General features: G+C 37.7%; 1 protein-coding gene across 1 annotated transcript; it reads right to left on the bottom strand.

The window, feature by feature from the left end:
• Positions 1 to 556: 556 nt before the first annotated feature.
• LOC104236767 (DELLA protein GAI1-like) lies at positions 557 to 2,884 on the bottom strand. The gene has a single exon (XM_009790774.2). The coding sequence runs from the start codon at positions 2,631 to 2,633 to the stop codon at positions 870 to 872; it is 1,764 nt and encodes a 587-aa protein (XP_009789076.1). The 5' UTR covers positions 2,634 to 2,884; the 3' UTR covers positions 557 to 869.
• Positions 2,885 to 19,198: the final 16,314 nt, after the last annotated feature.

Below are 19,198 nucleotides of genomic sequence, written 5' to 3'. Positions count from 1 at the left end.
AGACATTTCGACTTTATACTTATCCTTGGGGTTTAGTCACATGTTACTCTCAAGTTTCATGCTAATTAACACTTTGTTGTATTTTCACTTAAGACACAAAACTAACGTTATTTTACTGTAATTATCTTCTTAGAACATTCACAAGGTTCTACACAACTTTTATGATCTGTGAACAAGACCAATAAACTAGCTAGCTGAAATGTAACACTATACTTGGTGTTTCCAGTAGCCCTGCTACTCAAACGTGTTGCTGGAACTCGTGCAGATCTGAAATGTCCGTCCGATATCTTATCGGATGGCTAGCGGATTAATACATTTACAAGCTGATAACCGATAAGCCAAACCGTTAAAAGTAAATAACCGCCCGATAAACGGCCCGAAGTGTGACTGACCTTCCAAGACTGAAATTGTTCAATTCGTGTGGTTTGCTGTTATTTTATCATTGTTTATTTCAATTGCAACTTAATCTATTACTTTGTGTCAAGTTAATCCACATATCATTAAAACCGCTTACAAATTCAATTGTTATACGATTTTTATTGGTAAACATAGAGAATTCAAAAAATGAAAAGATGATATTCAACTTATTACATGTTCTTATTGTTAAACTCCACACTCAAGAGTCCTTTTTTTTTCTTTTTCTTTTTCATATGTAAATACACATTGGACAGTTCAGATTCATCATGAAAATTACAAGATTCGATCCACCAAAAACCAAAATATATTTAATAAAACAGATCTCAACACCTAGTAAAAGAGAAGATTAAAAGAAAGTTGCTAAAAATTTGTAAAAAAGGAAAAAAGGAACAAGAAAGGCCAAAAACCGAGTGAACCACTTAAGCAACTCGCCAACGAACCGACTCGGTGAGTTAACTACTGAGTTTCCAAGCAGAGGTAGCAATTAGGGGCCTTGTATGCCAACCCAACATCAAACAACCATTATTTTCTTCCACTTTGTATCCACCACCACCAGCAAACAAAGCTAGTAACATACTAGCTTGTTTAAATGCATTAGAACCTAAATGAACCGGCTCAAAACCAGCCGAGTTAAACCGGGTTCTCCACTGAGCCAATGTCTCGTGCCTCTCAACTCGGTCTACACCCTCACACGACACCAAATTGCAGATTTGCCGCCCTAGATACACCTCCGACATCAACTTATCTTGGTCACTCACCGGCCCTAATTCGCCACCGCTGCCGCAACCCTCCAACGAGTCAAAAAGGGTTGAGTAATAATGCAATGACTCCGTGAACCGGTCCATGAAAACCGGTCCATTGTGATTAGCTTCTTGCTCGACGATAGTGAAAATCTCAGGTTTCAAGTCCTTCACAAATGACAACACCTTCTCTATACCTCCAGGCCTAGCTAGCAACTGATGTAATTCGAACATGGAATTCACTGCAACAGTTTCGCCTTCACGGATATCGAACATGGACGCATCGAGATCAGCTAAAGTGTTGGCAACAAAGCCCCTAAATTCGAATTCAACATTGATTGATTCTGCCAATTGAGCTAATTTCCAACCAACTTGTTGCAAATGGTCTGTGTTATCTTGTGATGGCGGACCAATTCCAGTTAATCTGAAAGTTGGTGCACCACCTGGCCTTAACGCTAAGGCTTGTAACAAAGCAGGCCATTGCATACCTTGTTTCATACTGAAATCAATCACATGGATTTTATTCTTGTTTGCAAAAGCTTCAAGAATGGCTTGATTTGCAGTGAAATGAGCGAATTTAAGGTAAGGGCAAGTCTCGTAAAAGTGCATCTGTAGAAGGTCGGTGAAGGCAGGATCGTTAGGGTTTGAAGGGTACAATCTGTAAACTTTCCTTGCCAGAGCTTCAGCGAAATACGTCGCGACTTTTCTCATTGCCCCAGCTTGTGACACAGCTAAGAATCCAATTTGCTTCAATAGAGCTTCAGCTAATTTCATCTTCTCCTGTTGAATTGCTTCTGCACATGCCATTAATGTATGGACGAGCCGAACGCCGTTGCCTTGCGAGTCAACAAGCACCACGGGCCGAGTTGACTCAGCCGGCCGTGTGGAAATTGACTCGCTCTGAAAACTTCCCCACATACCACCCCCCACGGAGATGCTTGAAGAGGACGACGACGATAACTCTGTTGCTGTAGTGGGTTTGAATCGTTTGCTCTGTGGCTGCTGCACCTGCGGTTCATGAGCTGGATTTTCAATTTGGGGAAAAACGGCTTTACCTGGAATAGCTGTTAGATCTGAATCGAAGGAGGAGGAATCCTCATAAACTTGATTTGTTGGGAAGGAGGAAGATGAATTGGAAAAAGGGTCTTGCGGATTGAGCTCAGATATCATAGATTCAAGCCAAGATGAGAGATCTGAAGGGTTATAATGAACAGTTTCAGAAGCAAGAAATGAAAGATTATCTTGTTCAACACTACCCATAACTTCCTCAAGCTGTTCCAGTTTCTGAGCAACTTCAGCCATGTCTGATGCCTTCACTTTGTAACCCAAAACAGCGAGCAGCTCATCATCAACTCCTCCATCTTCCTCCCACATCTTTCCTTTTCCGGAACAACCGCCGCCACCCGCGGCGGAGCTACAACCACCTGAAAATGAATCTTCCAGTTGCTCATACGGCATCGTGTGCCCTCTCTTCATTTTTTTTTCTTTTCTTTTTTCTTTTGAGCTAAGGAAAATAGTTGAATTCTGTGGACTCAGAAATTGATGGGATTTCTGCTACATGTATATGATTATGGCCTTATGGGGTGGTTTCTTTTTTTCTTTTCTTTTTTTTAGAGATAAGAAAGAGGTTTTTAGGAGAGAGAGAGTTGCATAGGAGAGAGAGTGTTGTATAGAGTCACAGGAATGGCAGACGGTGCGGGTGGGTTCTGTCTGAACCTCCACAATTTCAACCCGCCCCTCCCCTCATAAAATTTAAACCGGCATCCATTCACCTCACACTTCACACGCGTTCGCCCATCCCGTTCCGCCCCGCACCGCAATTCTTTTTAAAAATAATTTCTCTTTTTCTTTTGTAGTTTCTTTGCCAATAGTTGTATTATATAAAGCCCCCACAAACATATGCACAACATCTTAAATCTGCCAATTAAATTTTTATATAGAACCTCGAAACCCATAGGAGTTTTTTGTAAAGCTCACTTTTTAAAGGATACTATATGAGAGATTTTATGTATAATAATATTTTTATTATTAATATTCCCTCTTTTCCGGTTTATGTGAATCTATTTTTTTTTTTGTCTGTTCCAAAAAGAATGACCTCTTTCTAAATTTAGTAACAATTAAGCTTAAACTTATAACTCTACTCTTAATGAAAAGTTTTTATAGCCACACAAATACTCTATGCCCCTTTTGATTTGTTTAAGACCACAAATTCGAAAAGTCTTCATTTTTTTTAAACTCCGTGCCCAATCAAATAGGTTCACATAAATTGGAACGGAGTGAGTATTAAGATTTTGACAATATGCCAAGTTATTACTGAAACACAATGAAGACCAAAAATATAACCTAGAGACTTTTAACATAAAGGATAATTAATAGCAAATCATCTGCTAATACATGATCTAGAATAAAACATTAAAACTTTATTTTTACTACTCTTCCTCCTCCTTGGACAGCTTAATCACCTGAAATTAATTAACATAATGCAGCATTAGGCACTGCATATATACTTAATGACGAACTACTTCACCAATTAGAAAAACTATTTGAAAAAGAGAAGAAAAGAAAAGGAAAACAATGAAATGTTTAAATGCAAAAGCTCATAGTTTATGTATGTGTTTTAGACAACTAATTTTTATCCCAATTCCACCTTAGGGGTTGTTTTGGTAGGGTGCATAAGAATAATGCTAAATATGATGATTAGTAATGGTGGTATTAGTTATGCTAAGATTAGTTATGCTGACATATTTTTTATCCATTGTTTGATTTGATGTATTAAAGTAGTAAGAATTGCACGGGGCGCCCTATTTGGTCGCCCCCATTTAACCTATACTCATTTTTTAAAATTTTTTAAACTTGTACCTACTTTTTAAACAATTTCAGCTCCCCTTCTCCTCCTCCTTCTCCTCCTTCGTTTTCTTCTTCTTCTTCTCCTTCTTCTTGTTCTTCTTCTTCTTCTTTCTTCTGTCGTTGTTGATGTTGCTATGAAACTTCAATTCATGGGATGATTGTCATAAGTATGTTTACCAGATTATTTAAAAATAAATTATAAATAATTACGTAAGTTAGTAGACAATAATTTGTAAATATTTCCACGTACGGGAAGTTTAAGGTCATACTTAGTGATTCTTTTCATGATAATTCTGTTCTTTTCACGTTTATTGTTTTCAAAATTTATGATTTAGATACTGTTGACAATCTGATTATTTATCTAGTATGTTAGAAAGATTTTTCAAAAACTTCAGCTTATATAGTGCTGAAGTTTTTACAAATGAACTAAATAACTTCAGCATTTTCTGGTAAGTTTGTGAAAAAGCTTTATGACAAAACTAATGAATCCAGGACTAAAAAAACTTCAGCTTATTTAGTGCTGAAATTTTTATAAATGAACTAAATAACTTCAGCATCTATGCTGAAGTTTTTGAAAAAACTTTACGATAAAACTATTGAATCCAGAGTAAAAAACTTCAGCTTATCAAGTACTGAAGTTTTTATAAATGAACTAAATTGTTAATCCATGTTTTTGTACCTAAAAGTAAGTCGTGAGTCAATTGATGTAAGCTCAAAAAGGATGAAATTATCTATAAGGACGAGAAAGGTTTGCTGAAGTGTTAAGCAAGTTAAGATAAATATGAGACTTTTCAATCATGATTTAAATGAGTTTAAAGCCATGATATGACTATATATGATGATTGTATATGAAGTGTAAAGTTTGAGAAAATCGGATTTAAGTTGCGGAAAAAACCGACTAAGGATTTGCCTTGTAATGAAGCTTTTTGAGTAATAAATTTCGTGTACTATATGAGGTCTTTTGGGACATATTATATACCAAATTGAAGGTCTTAGAATGTAGTTTCCAACGCTCTTAACCGTTTGCTCATACGACACCCGGATAAAAAGTTATAAGCGTTGAAGACGAGCCAATTATAGGGTGTCAAGTAGCACCGTTTGACTTTTCAACAAAATGGAGATTATCTCCTTTATCTCGTCTCTTTCTGCATATTTCCAGAGAGCACGACCAAATAAGACCCCTAACATCACCCTTAAGCTCTCTACAAGGGTTTCAAACAATATCATCATCCCGGGCACGAAATCAAGAAGCAATAACACTAGAACAATCCCCACAGCGTAAGTATTGTTATATTGCCTCTCTTTTTCTTTGTAGTTTGAGTTTTGAAAGGTATTTAATAGTTAAGAAAATTCTTAATTTCTGGTTTTAAGCTCTTAAATATCAAGGAAGGTTGATTAATTGATTTCATAATAGTTAGAACTCACGGGATGGTGATTGGAAGACGTGAGTTCGAGTTATTTGACTTGTAATGGACTGTTTTTGGGCTATTTCATATAGCTTTTGGGATGTCTATTTTGTTGTTGTTAAATTGAGTTTTTGGAGGATAAATGGTGTGGAGAAACACCACATAATGGCAAAATCATGGATTAGTCATTATGTTTGACACTACTATAGTCGTCGTTTTGGATATGAATTGATATTGGGCTGTTGTAAGCTAAATATAACATGGATTTCGATTTGCATCCACTGTAGGAGGTAATTATATTATCTTCCTACAGGCGCTTAAGGTTATCTTGGCATAGGTTAAGTTAAATGGATGAACTAGACATGGACTAGTGTATAAAGTTGCTAATTAAGAATAATTGGAGTTGTGGATCATTTTCTTTGTTATGGATATATGGTATAAGGCTGGAATTATTGATTAATGACTTCATTATCATGTTAATAATACTATTAAGTTAAAGTAAAAAGTCTATAAGGGATGATATGGGGTATACGAATTTCAATTTGAGCTTGTCGCTCGTCGTAAAATAGTTATGACTTGTTGTTTTATGATGTCTTGTTATTGATAATTATGTATTGCTGGATTTCTCTAGTAATTATTGTTGGTATATGATATTGGAGGAGGCTCTTGCTACGGGCGAGATGCTGCCCAAATTTATATAAACGAGCTACAAGTTAAAGTTGCAGACTTGGCCTTTATTCAACACTGATTTTGAATCTCCTTATGCAATGGTAGATTGAGTTGAGTTGTTTGAAGTAGCTTGGGAGGTATTAAGGACTCACCGTGGTTAAGGTATGTTAAGGCACTTCCCTCTTTCTTTTGGCATGATCTAAAATGAAGTGAATATGTTATTTCATAACGGATCTACTCCTAGAACTAAGGTTGCCCATGTTGTTCTTTCCTTATAACGTTATTTTAAGCAAGTATATATGATCCTTGAATCCTATAGAAGCTCATATTGATGGTATGATGTCCATAATGTTAATCTAAGGTGCAACGACCTTAAGTCACTCCAAAAGGTTTAGAACGTGATTCTATGAGTCTAGCATGCATTATATATAGTATCTATTTTACTCTACCGAGCCGCGCTATAGTAGGCCGGATACGACACCTATTGTGCAATCACTGATCAGTTGGATTTACCGAGCTCCACGTGGCCGTGTACGTTTTTACCGAGTCCTCTTTGAGGTCGGGTATGATATGATGATAATGATGATGCCTACAAAGGCGTATATTTTTAAAAGTTTATTTATATATATGTATTACACATTTCATGTCAGTAGCCCCCAGAGGCACACAGATATTACAGGTTGTATCTCCTCTATCTCTCTTTACATTAATGTTCGTGTTTATGCTTTCCTGCCTTACATACTCGGTACTTTATTTGTACTGACGTTCCTTTTGCTTGGGGATGCTGTGTTTCATGCCCGCAGGTCCCGATTGATAGGTTAACAGTCTTCCTAGTAGGCTATCAGCTCAGCGGAGGTGTTGGTGCACTCCACTTGCTCCAGAGTTGCCTATTTGGTCAGTATGCTTTGGATATGTATTGATTGGTATGTCCGGCCCTGTCCCGACCTTTATGATTTTATGTACTCTTAGAGACTTGTAGACAAATGTCGGGTTTATGGATACTTGTATGGCCTTGTTGGCATATGTGTTGAGTTTACAAATGGTCATGTCGGTTTTATAGGCCCGTATGTCATATGTATAAGTTTGAATATCATGTTGGGTCATCATATGTTGAGTATTACCTTACGTTTTATTCTTGTTATCTCATGACGTGTTTCTGGCTCATTTACTCAAGATAGTATAATAATAAAGATATGTTATATTGGTATTCGGTTGATTAAGGCACTGGGTGCTCGTCGCGGCCCTTCGGTTTGGGTCATGACAGAAGTGATATCAGAGAAGTTATGTCCTAGAAAGTCTACAAGTCATGTCTAGTAGAGTCTTGTTTATGGGTGTGTTATGCACCACACTTATAAGCAGGAGGCTACAGGCGTTTAGGACTGTCACTCTTTCTTCTTACTCTAGATCATGTTGTAGAGCTCAATTGTAAGAATTTAAACTTCTAAATTCTATTGTGTTCGTAATACAATGATACCTCATCCAAATAAACAGTTGGTATGAGATTGAATGTGGTTGTGGAAGAGTTGAGTCAGAGGAACTCGATTTTGCATCATGCTTATTGTGAGCACGTGATTTTTGCTTCACGGAAAATACTCCAAAAGAAATCGGAAAAGAAATAAAACAAGTTACCTTCGGGTACAATTTTGAGGATTTGTGTGATATTTTGATAATTGTTTTGTCCATAAATGCTCGCCTTGCTATAGTTAAAAAATACAAAAATACATGTCGCATGCATGATACATTTAGGAATTAATTAACCATTATTTGGTTTTAAAAAGCGAAAATCACAAAAATATGCATTTTTATTCTATTTTTGTTGTCATGGTGATTTTATTAAATGTTTTAATTTATGTGATAACTGTTGTTAGGTGTTAATTAATATTTGTGTAGTTTAATTTTGGTTTTTAGGAATTTTTGTTTAATTATAAGAAGGAAAATATCGGATTTGGGCCAAAAATTCAACTGAAATCAGGCCCAAACCAATACAATGACCAAGTCCGAAACCAGGCCTTCCAGGGACGCCCCCAAACGACGCCGCATAGGGCGTTTGATTTGAGCCGTTCATCCATACTCATCCAACGGTCCACGATCGCGTCCATAAACCGACCTGCTTACCTGGGTCGACCAAGCCCCTCATTAAAACCAAACGACCCCGTTTCTACACCAAACGACCCCGTCCTGTCCCTCACCAATTAATCCAAGCCGTTGAGATCATTTGATCTAACGGCTCAAGTTAATTGCCACGTCCCATATATAAACCCCTCATCACACCCCGCGCCCCCCATCCGAACACCCCCCTTCCATCATCTCTCTCAAGAGACTAACCTAACACCCCTTGCCAAATCCTAACCGCCACCCTTCACCCTCGCCATAAATCCGGCAACCACGATGCCGGTGACCACCAAAATAACACCCCTGATGCACCCAACCACCCTGAACACAAATCTGTTAGCAGTTGGCCTCGAATCATTCCCCATCGTCTCGAATCTTCGTTTGAAGGTTCGAACAAAACCCCGATCTACACCAACCCACCCTAGATTCACACACGACCCTGCCCTCACTCATGACCAAACCAAGTTTGGTTTGGTCCGAATCTACCCACAAATCCTCAAGCCCCAAATCGGACTGTTCGAACCCTAGAACACAAGAACTTTGGGAATCCGACCAGTTTAAACGGAGGGTTGGGGTCTAATAGACCATAATCGAAGTGTTCTCGGTTGAGAACACCTCTATTAAAGTCTGCTCGACCTCAAATGGTCAAGTCCAGTCAAAGCTTGGGTCGTTTGTTGTTGAGCTTCCAGAGTAAGTTCTCTTTTTCTTTTCTGTTTCTGGTTCGAATGTTGTTTGAGTTTGTTAACATGTTTAGTTAGTTTGTTGGTATTTCTGATGTGTTCTTTCAATTTCCTTCGTCTTCGTAAGACATTTTTATTTGGTCGACTATTCTTCTGTTTATGGTTGAATACGTATGGTGATATACATACTCGATTTGATCAGTGTCATCATGTGTTCCATTCATGTTGTTCTTCTGTTTTGTGCAAAGTTGTTTGAAGCCATTTGGGGCCCTGTTCGTATTATTTGTTTGATCGACTGATTGTTCTACGTTATAATTAGTATAGTCGATTAGATAAACGTCGTCGATTAGTTTTATAGGACTGAATGTTCAAATGTCCTGATTCTGATAAGCTTCATATGATTGATCGAACCATTGTCATTTAGCTTATTGTTTGAAACTATTTGTGAATGGTTTGTAGCTGCAGTACAATAGCTGGAACTCAGTTTAGGATAGTTGTTGAGTTTGAACTTCCATAAGTTCAAATTTCAGTTTGTTGAAGTTTAGGTTAAAACAGTAATAACCAGGGGTTTAAAAGGGGTAGTTTGGGGTTTGAAAAGATCAGAAATGGTTAGTTTAAGTTGGGCTGTCAGTAGGGTACTGAAGTATGATTAAACTAATACAATAGTGGGGAACAAAACTTGATAACATGGGATGTTAGTTGAGTATTATAATAGGCTCATAACATTTGAGTAATAATAAAATGAATTGATGGGGGATTAGTTGTTTGTTGTCAGCTGTCCATGCCATTTGGGGCACGAAACACCTGATAATGGGAAATAAAGGGGTATGGGCAGAGTTGAGGGCTGCAGGGATCAAGGCAGCCTGGTGCTTGCCTACTTTGCTTATAAATAGGCTGGTTTTAGAACAAAAGAGGGGGGGGGGGGTTTTGCCTGGAGAGAGTTTTTTCTTTGGCTGGACAGTTTTTCTGGGTTGGACATTAGAAATTGAGAGAGGTCGAGTGTTAAAGCTAAACTTCTACATTAAAGAGTTTGAGGTTGCTTTTCTTGAGTGTTTTGACAAAAATCAGAAATTACTGCTTTCGTGCACCAGTCTGTTGTGTTGGGATACTGCTGGGTTTCAGTTTAGTTTCCCTGGTTTCTTTACTTGTTGAACACTGTTTCAGCTGAGCGTCTTGGTTTTCTGTTGGTTTGAAAGTTCACTGGTCTCCTGTTTGGTCTAAATCTGTCGCTTGTTCCTCTTACTGGCCATTATTGGGTTTTCCTGCTGGGTTTGTTTTGGTTTAACAAAATCTGCCTGCTGGGTTATTTGCTGCTGAGTGCTGCTTTTCTTGTTGCTGTTGTTGCTGTGTGTGTGTGTGCTACTGCTGCACTGATCATTCCGCTTCTTCTTTTGCTTTCCCAAATACCAGGTACACCACTGATACACTGTCAATGTAAGCTGAAAGTTGAAGTATGAATACAAAAAAATGAAGCGTTGAAGCTGTTTTTTTACCGAGTTTTCGAATCTGTTTCAGTATGTATATTGAACATTAAAGTTGTATATATAATAGTTCACATCTTCTATTTAGGATAATGAAGGCAGTCCTCATGTATAATTAAGCCTCGCGTATGGTTACTTTGTATCACCTTATGTATGTATGTTGGTAGATAGAAAAGAAGTAAGAATGTAGTAAACAATATCTGGAATTTTAGCTGTGTTTGTGATTAGCATATCTTCTAACGTATGTTAAGTGTTAAATTGTCCATTGCTAGTTAATCTTACTCCATTTAGCAGGTTGTCTCGCTATAACTTGCAACAATATCATTAGAATAAAATAACAACAGTTTCCATTTCAACCTTATAAATGTTGGGCCTGAGTCGAATGAACTAACAGGCCCTTATAGGAAAAGGAATGGCCCAGGTCCAGCCCATACAGTGTGCGCTGGGCCTGGGCCCATGATATCTAAACGACTGCCCAGGCACGCGGTCATATTTCGGATTTGGCAAATCATATTCGGAACCCGACTATAACTAACTTGTAAGCATGAAAAATAAAGATTGGACCGTTACTCTTCTTTCATTATTAGAGACAAACTCAGTAGAAAACATAGCCACTATAGGACGCCCTTTTAAATAAAAATGAGACGAGTCTCGCCAAATAAAACGCATAGATTGCGGGGCCCTCACAAAATGTATGTGTTGATTACTTAGAACTCGGGATAGGCCGTTTAGAGAACTTCACGGCCTTACCCAAAACAACAACACGCTAGTCCTTTAGGACGCGTCTTAATTAATCTTACTTTCTTAAACTCGGGTGCACATTTATGTGACCCAAATTCAAATCTCAGCGGAGTCGAAATGTGTCTCTAATCACGGGTACATTGATTGTGACGTGGTTCGAGATGCGTGTCCATGACGTTGCAAATTTCTTTTTAAAAAATAAGAATGAGATGAGCCTCGCCGAATAAAAATACAAAATTGCGGGGCCCTCAGTAAATATTTGCTATAAAATTGCTTAGACATCGGGATGGACCGTTTAACAAAATTTCACGGCCCTACCCAAAGTAAATGATACGCTAGTCGCTTTAGGCGTGCCTTTAATAATTTAATTTTCTTAAACTCGGGTGCACATTTATGTGACCCAAATCCAAATCTCAACGGAGTCAAAGTGTGTCGACGACCACGGGTACATTGATTGTGACGCGGTTCGAGATACATTTTCACAACGTTGCAATTCCCTGTAATAATAATAATAATAATAATGAAAGTGGTAAAGAGTTAAAATTTGCACATAAGTTCATATTTGTATAAAATCAGATAATCAAGCCGAATATGATAGTTGAGCGACCGTGCTAGAACCACGGAACTCGGGAATGCCTAACACCTTCTCCCAGATTAACAGAATTCCTTATCCGGATTTCTGGTGTGCAGACTGTTAAATAGATTCATTCTTTTCCTCGATTCGGGATTAAATTGGTGACTTGGGACACCCTAACTCTCCCAAGTGGCGACTCTGAAATAAACAAACAAATCCCGTTTCGATTGTCCTTTAATTGGAAAAACTCCTTCACCCCTCGCGGGGGCGGAAATAGGAGGTGTGACACTTATGATGAGCAAATGTGGGGTCTTCAGTAGATCATGTGTGTTCTAAGATGTGTAAGCTTCTTGATAAGGATCCCTAAGACAAGAATATCTGTCCACTCGTATAGTAAAAAGGAATAAGTGAATCGGAAAGTAGACACAAGTTTCAGCAAGTAAAACAAGCAAGATGACGAAGGGTACGAGGTACCTAGTTAATGAAGATTATCAGTATTTACAATTCAGGTAGAGAAATGTAAGTATTGGTATTACCTTCAATATTAACGGTGATATATACAATTGACCACACCCATCTCAGTTGTGCCCTATGGGAGCTAACAAATATAGTTTAAAAGAAGAAGGTGATATCAAGATTCAATTCGGGTTAGAGTAACCAAAAATTATGGATGGATTGTTATCATTAACTAATGTATAAGGATAGTGCAAATGTGATAATAAATCTTCTTGTGAGACACCTAGATGGTAAACTTTAGAATAGTACAATCAGATATGCATACTGGAGTATTCAAAAATTTCAGAAGATAGGCAGTATGATCCTAGAAGGGACAAATATTTACCTTAGTATGACTCCAGCCCCGAGTAAAAAAATGAGAATGTTAGGCATTCCGAAGAGCCAATGAGATAAAGCAATGGGGAGCTAAAAGGGAAAGAATATTTTATCAGAGTTTTCAGAATAAAGTGATAGATAAAGATATTATCCGGAGAATAAGAAGAGAGTAAATGAAGCATCCTGAGTAAGATGTAATATATGGGTGATAACATTAAATCAAAATATAACATGATGACAGAGTCTATAGTCAAGTGAAGGAAAATACAAGAGGTGACAGGCCTTGAGGCAATAAAAGAGTATAAGCCATAAAGTCATATCCTTATTTCGAGAAATGAGTTGGTGACTTCAACGTGATTACCAGGAGGAAAGGTTAGACCCCAGAGTAATAAAAATCAGTATGGGTTGGTGAACAAGATAAACTGAACATGAATTAGGGACGGAATGTCACGACCCAAACCGAAGGGCCGCGACGGGCACCCGGTGCCTTACTCAACCGAGTACCAACGTAACATATCTTTCTTATCATGTTATCATGAGTAAATGAGCTAGAAAACTCGTCCTGAGATAACAAGAATAAAACATAAGGGAATAGTCAACATATGAAGACCCAACATGATATACAAACTAATATATGTGACATACGGGCCTATAAGGCCGACATGACCATTAGTAAACTCGAAACATAGGCCGACAAGGCCATACAATTATCCATACACCTGACATATGTCTACAAGCCTCTAAGAGTACATAAAATCATAAAGGTCGGGACAGGGCCCCGCCATATCAATCAATACATATCCAAAGCATACTGACCAAATAGGCAACTCCGGAGCAAGTGGAGTGCACCAACACCTTCGCTGAGCTGATAGCCTACTAGGAGGACTGTCAACCTATCAATCGGGACCTGCGGGCATGAAATGCAGCGTCCCCAGGCAAAAGGGACGTCAGTACGAATAAAGTACCGAGTATGTTAGGCAGGAAAGCATAAACAAGAACAGTAATGTAAAGAGAGAGATAGAGGAGATACAACCTGTAACATCAGAGTGCCTCTGGGGGTTACTGATATGAAATGCATAATACATATATATACATAAACTTTTTAAAACATTCGCCTCTGTGGGCATCATCATCATCATATCGTACCCGGCCTCAAAGAGGACTAGGTAAAAGCGTACCCGACCATCATAAGGTTCGGTAGAATCGTACCCGGCCACGTGGAGCTCGGTAAACCCAACTGATCAGTGGTTGCACAATAGGTGCCGTACCCGGCCGACTATAGCGCGGCTCGGTAGAGTAAAATAGATACTATATATAATGCATGCTAGACTCATGGAATCATCTTCTAAACCTTTTGGAGTGACTTAAGAACATTATGGACATCCCTACCATCAATATGAACCTTAGTAGGATTTAAGGATCATACACACTTGTTTAGAATAATTTTATAAGGAAAGAACAACATGGACAACCTTAGTTGCTAGGAGTAGAGTCATTATGAAATAGCGTATCGTTTATGTTCATTTCATTTTAGACCATGCCAAAAGAAAGAAGAAAGTGCCTTAACATACCTTAAACCCGTTGAGTCCTTAATCCCTTCCAAGCAACTCTTCAAACAAGTCAACTCAATCTATCATAGTATAAGGAGATTCAAAATCAGTGCTGAGCAAAGGCTAAGTCTATAACTTAAGCTAGTAGCTCGTTTACGTAAATTTGGGCAGCATCTCCATTGTAACAAGGGCCTCCTCCAATACCATATACCAACAACAATGACCAGAGCAATCCATCAATACATAATTATCAATATCAAGACACCATATAACCACAACAAGTCACAACTACATTACGACGAGCGGCAAACTCCGATTGGAATCTGTATACCCCTTATCAATCCTTATAGACTTCTTACTTCAACATAAAAGTATCATTAACTTGATAATGAAGTCATTAATCAATGATTCCAGCCTTATACCATATATTTATAACAACGAAAATAATCCACAACTTCAACTATCCCCAACTAGCAACTTTATTCACTAGTTCAGGTCTAGCCCATCCATTTAACTTAATCAATATCAAGATAACCTTAGGCACAAGCAAGAACACAATATACATACCTCCTACAGTAACTTCAAGTCAAAATCCAAGTTATATTCATTTTACAACAACCCTTAATAGCAATACAACACCATAGAAGTGACTTAAGCTAGTCCAAGTATTATCTTATAGTTTATCATCCTAACAACTTAACCAACATACAAGCAAGCTTAAGCACAATTAGTAGGTTGTTATACTCACCTTAGACAGCAGCAACAACTTGGAATTTCATCCAAATACAGCCCACAACAATCCTCAATGACAACACAACCTCAAAGAGGTGTTGTTCTTCACTAGAACTAAGTTTTGATGTTGAAATATGGTGTAATCACTTTGGAATCACTTCAAACCCTTGTGATATATGTTTAGGAGGGTTAGGAGAAGTTTGGAGACGAACTTTAGTTGAAAAATGAGCAAAAATAGGCGTCCAAATCGTTTATAAATTGAAGTAGGTCAACCACCGCCTAAGTGGGTCCCATTGGGAGCTGCTTGCGCGGTCTCGCGAAAATGCGAATATCTCTCTACTCCGATGTCGTATTGACAAACGGTTTAATGCGTTAGAAACTAGACTCGTAGACCTTCAATTTGGTAGGTAGAACACCCCATTATTCCAATTATATTTGGAGAAATTCTCAGATACATTTGACCTAAATTTCAGCAAATTTATGAATGTAACTTGTGATGACCTTTGCCAACTCTTGTTCCACAACTTGCTTGCCTTCAAAATATAGAAAATGAATATCATACGACTAAAATAACTCATATAATAACCTCCTTATCATGTTAATAACCCTAGTCTCACCCCAAAGTACATGATATAACATTCGAAACTTGTCGACTTTCGACGAAACTTATTTTCTTCAATTGGTTTAGCTTCTAAGATTTCCAACCCTCTTGGTAATCGTTATTCATGATCTTAAATATTTGTAACCTCCAAGGTAACATTATTAACTTACTTTATTTGCTTCCAAATAGAATCTCATTTCCGAGCTTACATCAATGACTTACGATGTACTCTCACGTATGAAAACTTGGGGTGTAACATCATTCCCCCCTTTGGAACATTCGTCCTCGAATGTTGACTGATGCACTTATCAATTTCATAAACTATGGCTCTTACGAATACTTTAATGTTCATCTTGCCATCTAAGCAACAGTTTTGTGAATAAATCCAAACGCTTGGGCATTCCCCCCTTTTAGGCCTCTTTGTCACGCCATGACATGTGGTCGGAATTTTTCCAACATCGTAACATTTGCTACCTTATATCATGCAGTATGTACGACTGTGTCCTTATATGAGTGCCTAGCGACTCGTCTTCCTTTTTTCCTCCATCTTTTAGCCAATCTATAAGCCTTACCGTATGAACATATACAGAATTATGAAAAGTTGTCCCTCTAGAAATCTATAGGTGTATTGATGTCTTTCGCTTGGTACTTTATCGAACTTAAGACTATTGCTATCTCTTGTTTCATAGCCTTGCATATCTATCCTTATGGATTTACTACATCTAGGCAGGTTATACTATACCATAAAACTTACTTCGTTTTATAATTACCGAGGCTTGCTACCCAACTCCAGGTTACTCTCTCGCTGCTTATCCTATATGTATAAATCTAAGTCCTTTAGTGCTTCCTCATTTTTATTCATCTTAAGAATAACAAACAAATCTCATCTCATACTTTGGAACTTGTACCCATCTATTGTTTATTCACCTTAATGTTGATCTATAATCTATCACTGATAACTTGCAACCTCTTACGTAATACACTGTCACTAGGGCTCACATCTTATTGGGGAACATCTGAAGTGATTTTCCTGATCCACCTAGGGATAATACTATACTTCAATAACCATATTTCATTGCATCCCAACGCGATTCATCTTATGGGGGTATTCTAATCCCGTGCAATTAATGAAATCCCTTTCTCGTTAAATCATTACTCAATCAAAGGCCTAAGAATCATCCTCTTATCTATCACAATTACACCCTTATTCTACCGCCAGGGCAACATTCCATCTCTTCTAAATGCACCTAGTCTTAGACTCCTCTGGGTTCATTCAGGCTGTATAGAGTTTTTTATTCATATGGAAATCATCAGCTCCCTTGTTTTGATGGGTTTAATCCCGAGGACATACATATTCTCGTCACCTTCTCACTCATCTTTTCATATCCTTACTCCTATCTACCTAAAACCTTGTTGCTCTACAATACTTTACCTTAGGACCTACACCGATCTATTTATACTACTCCCAACCTTCCTTTAACTTGATAGCACCATAAATTTCCTTTTGTGCCTTCTCAGTTGTCCTTAAATGTAAGCAATTACTTTTGATGGTCGTTCTATCACTTGTTGCATGAATACTTGGCTTGTCCTTTTTGCCCACGAATACTATAATTTCTTGTACCTTATATGATCTCAAACATCACCTTTGATAGCTTCTTTTTTTACCATTCATTAGCCATGATAGGTGCCACTTTCTTATGGAGTGTATACAATATTGTAGTGAGACTGTTGTTACAGGATCATTTACTCTCTAGCTCACTATGCTTAGGTGGAAACCTTCTTCCTTATTTCCTCAACTAGTCTTTCATTGTAGTACTTAGGGAGACCTTCTGGCTCTTGTAAAGTTGCGAGCTTGATATATCGTACACCCGAAGGTAATTTTCGTTATTCTTACTTGCCTATAATAATCCTTAGTTACATAAATTTATGCCTTTGTGCTCGTAGGGTTACTTCTAAGCTCAAATTTTTATTGTCTCCTTAGTGACACTCTCTCTTATTTTCATAAACCTTTAAAAGTGGTACCTTTAATTGCCTCAACTCCTATCTGAATTTTTTTCAAATGATTGCGATCTTGTATCTGCGAGACTGAATTCATTATGCTGCAGTTCACTACATTTATCTTGCATGATCTATTGATTTATTTGTGACCTCTTGTCTAGCCATAACTGGGCTCTTCCTAAATCAACTACTAATTACTCGTTGGTCCATTCTCATATATATATATATATATATATATATATATATATATATATATATATATATTTATTCTGCATAATCCCTCTTGGGATATATCCTTTGTCTTAACTTATCTCTCACCACTAGCTCCAGATGTATCAAATGTCCATTCATACTTATTTATCAATAACATCCTGGCCGGAAACTTTTACTGCCTCTCCCCGGTGTCGTGCTTGTATAATGTTCTGGATTCGCAACATATCTGCAGGAACTGAATAAATGCAACATCATCCCTTTCTCCTTTTTACCACATTCTTCCTTTACCATTCCATAGTTAACTGAACCGCTTAACTCCGACTTAATACCATATCACACCATATTCCCCCCTTCAGGGGAGTACTAAGATTTAGTACTACGACGATCTACCTATACTTGTTTTACCTTTTCATATTCGGCGTCTTTTCACATTATCAATGAACATTAATCACCTTATGGTAACCTTCTGTACCAGGGATAACTAAATTTCTTACGCACGAAGGTGACACCTACGGTAACTGGCACATTTAGTCCTTTAAGATTAACTCTGCTCAGTGTGCTTGCTTTAGGTAAGCGACTTCCTAAATAACCTTTAAAGGTTATTCGTCTATTGTCTATTCTATTATTGTTTGGAGCACGATCTTTGAAATTCTCACGATGTCGACCATTATCAAATCCTCCGGTCCCTAATTCATGTTCGGTTTTATCTTGTTCACCAGCCCATACTGATTTTTATTACTCTGGGGTCTAACCTTTCCTCCTGGTAATCACGTTGAAGTCACCAACTCATTTCTCGAAATAAAAATATGATTTTATGGCTTATACTCTTTTATTGCCTTAAGGCTTGTCACCTCTTGTATTTTCCTTCACTTTGACTATAGACTCTGTCATCGTGTCATATTTTGATTTACTGTTATCACCCCTATATCACATCTTACTCATGATGCTTCATTTATTTTCTTCTTATTCTCCGGATAATATTCTTTTTGTCTATCACTTTATTCTGAAAACTTCAACAAAAAGTTCTTTCCCTATAAGCTCCCCTAGCTTCATCTCATTAGAATGCCTAACATTCTTTTTTTTTACTCGGGGCTAGAGTCATACTAAGGTAAATATTTGTCCCTTCTAGGATCCCACTGCCTATATTCTGAAATTTTTGAATATTCCAGTATTCGTATCTGATTGTACTACTCTAGAGTTCACCATCTGGGTGTCTTAGAAGGATATCTTTTACCACATTTGTACCATCTTTCGGAAACATTGGTTAATGATAACAACCTATCCACAATTTTTGGGTTACTCTAACTCCAACTGGATCCTGATATCCCATCTTTCTCTTAAATAATATCTGTTAGCTCCCATAGAACATAACTGAGATGGGTGTGGCCAATTGTACTTACCTCTGTCATTGATGAAGGTACCAAAATGCTTATATTTCTCTGCCTGATTTGAAAATATTGATAATCTTCATTATTTGGGTGCCTTGTACCCCTCTTCACCTTACTTCTTTTACTTGTTGAAACTTGTATCTAGCTTCTGAATCCCTCATAGATTTTCACCATATTCGTGAATAGATATCCTTGCCTTAAGGCTCCTTATTAAGAAG

The sequence above is a fragment of the Nicotiana sylvestris genome, chromosome 3 (genome assembly GCF_000393655.2).
Source record: "Nicotiana sylvestris chromosome 3, ASM39365v2, whole genome shotgun sequence".
Lineage (NCBI taxonomy): Eukaryota > Viridiplantae > Streptophyta > Magnoliopsida > Solanales > Solanaceae > Nicotiana > Nicotiana sylvestris.
This window is presented reverse-complemented; position numbering and strand designations above follow the sequence as displayed.

Bases quoted from the DNA above. Each gene is read 5' to 3' on its own strand.
- LOC104236767 (XM_009790774.2), bottom strand. From the start codon at position 2,633: ATGAAGAGAGGGCACACGATGCCGTATGAGCAACTGGAAGATTCATTT.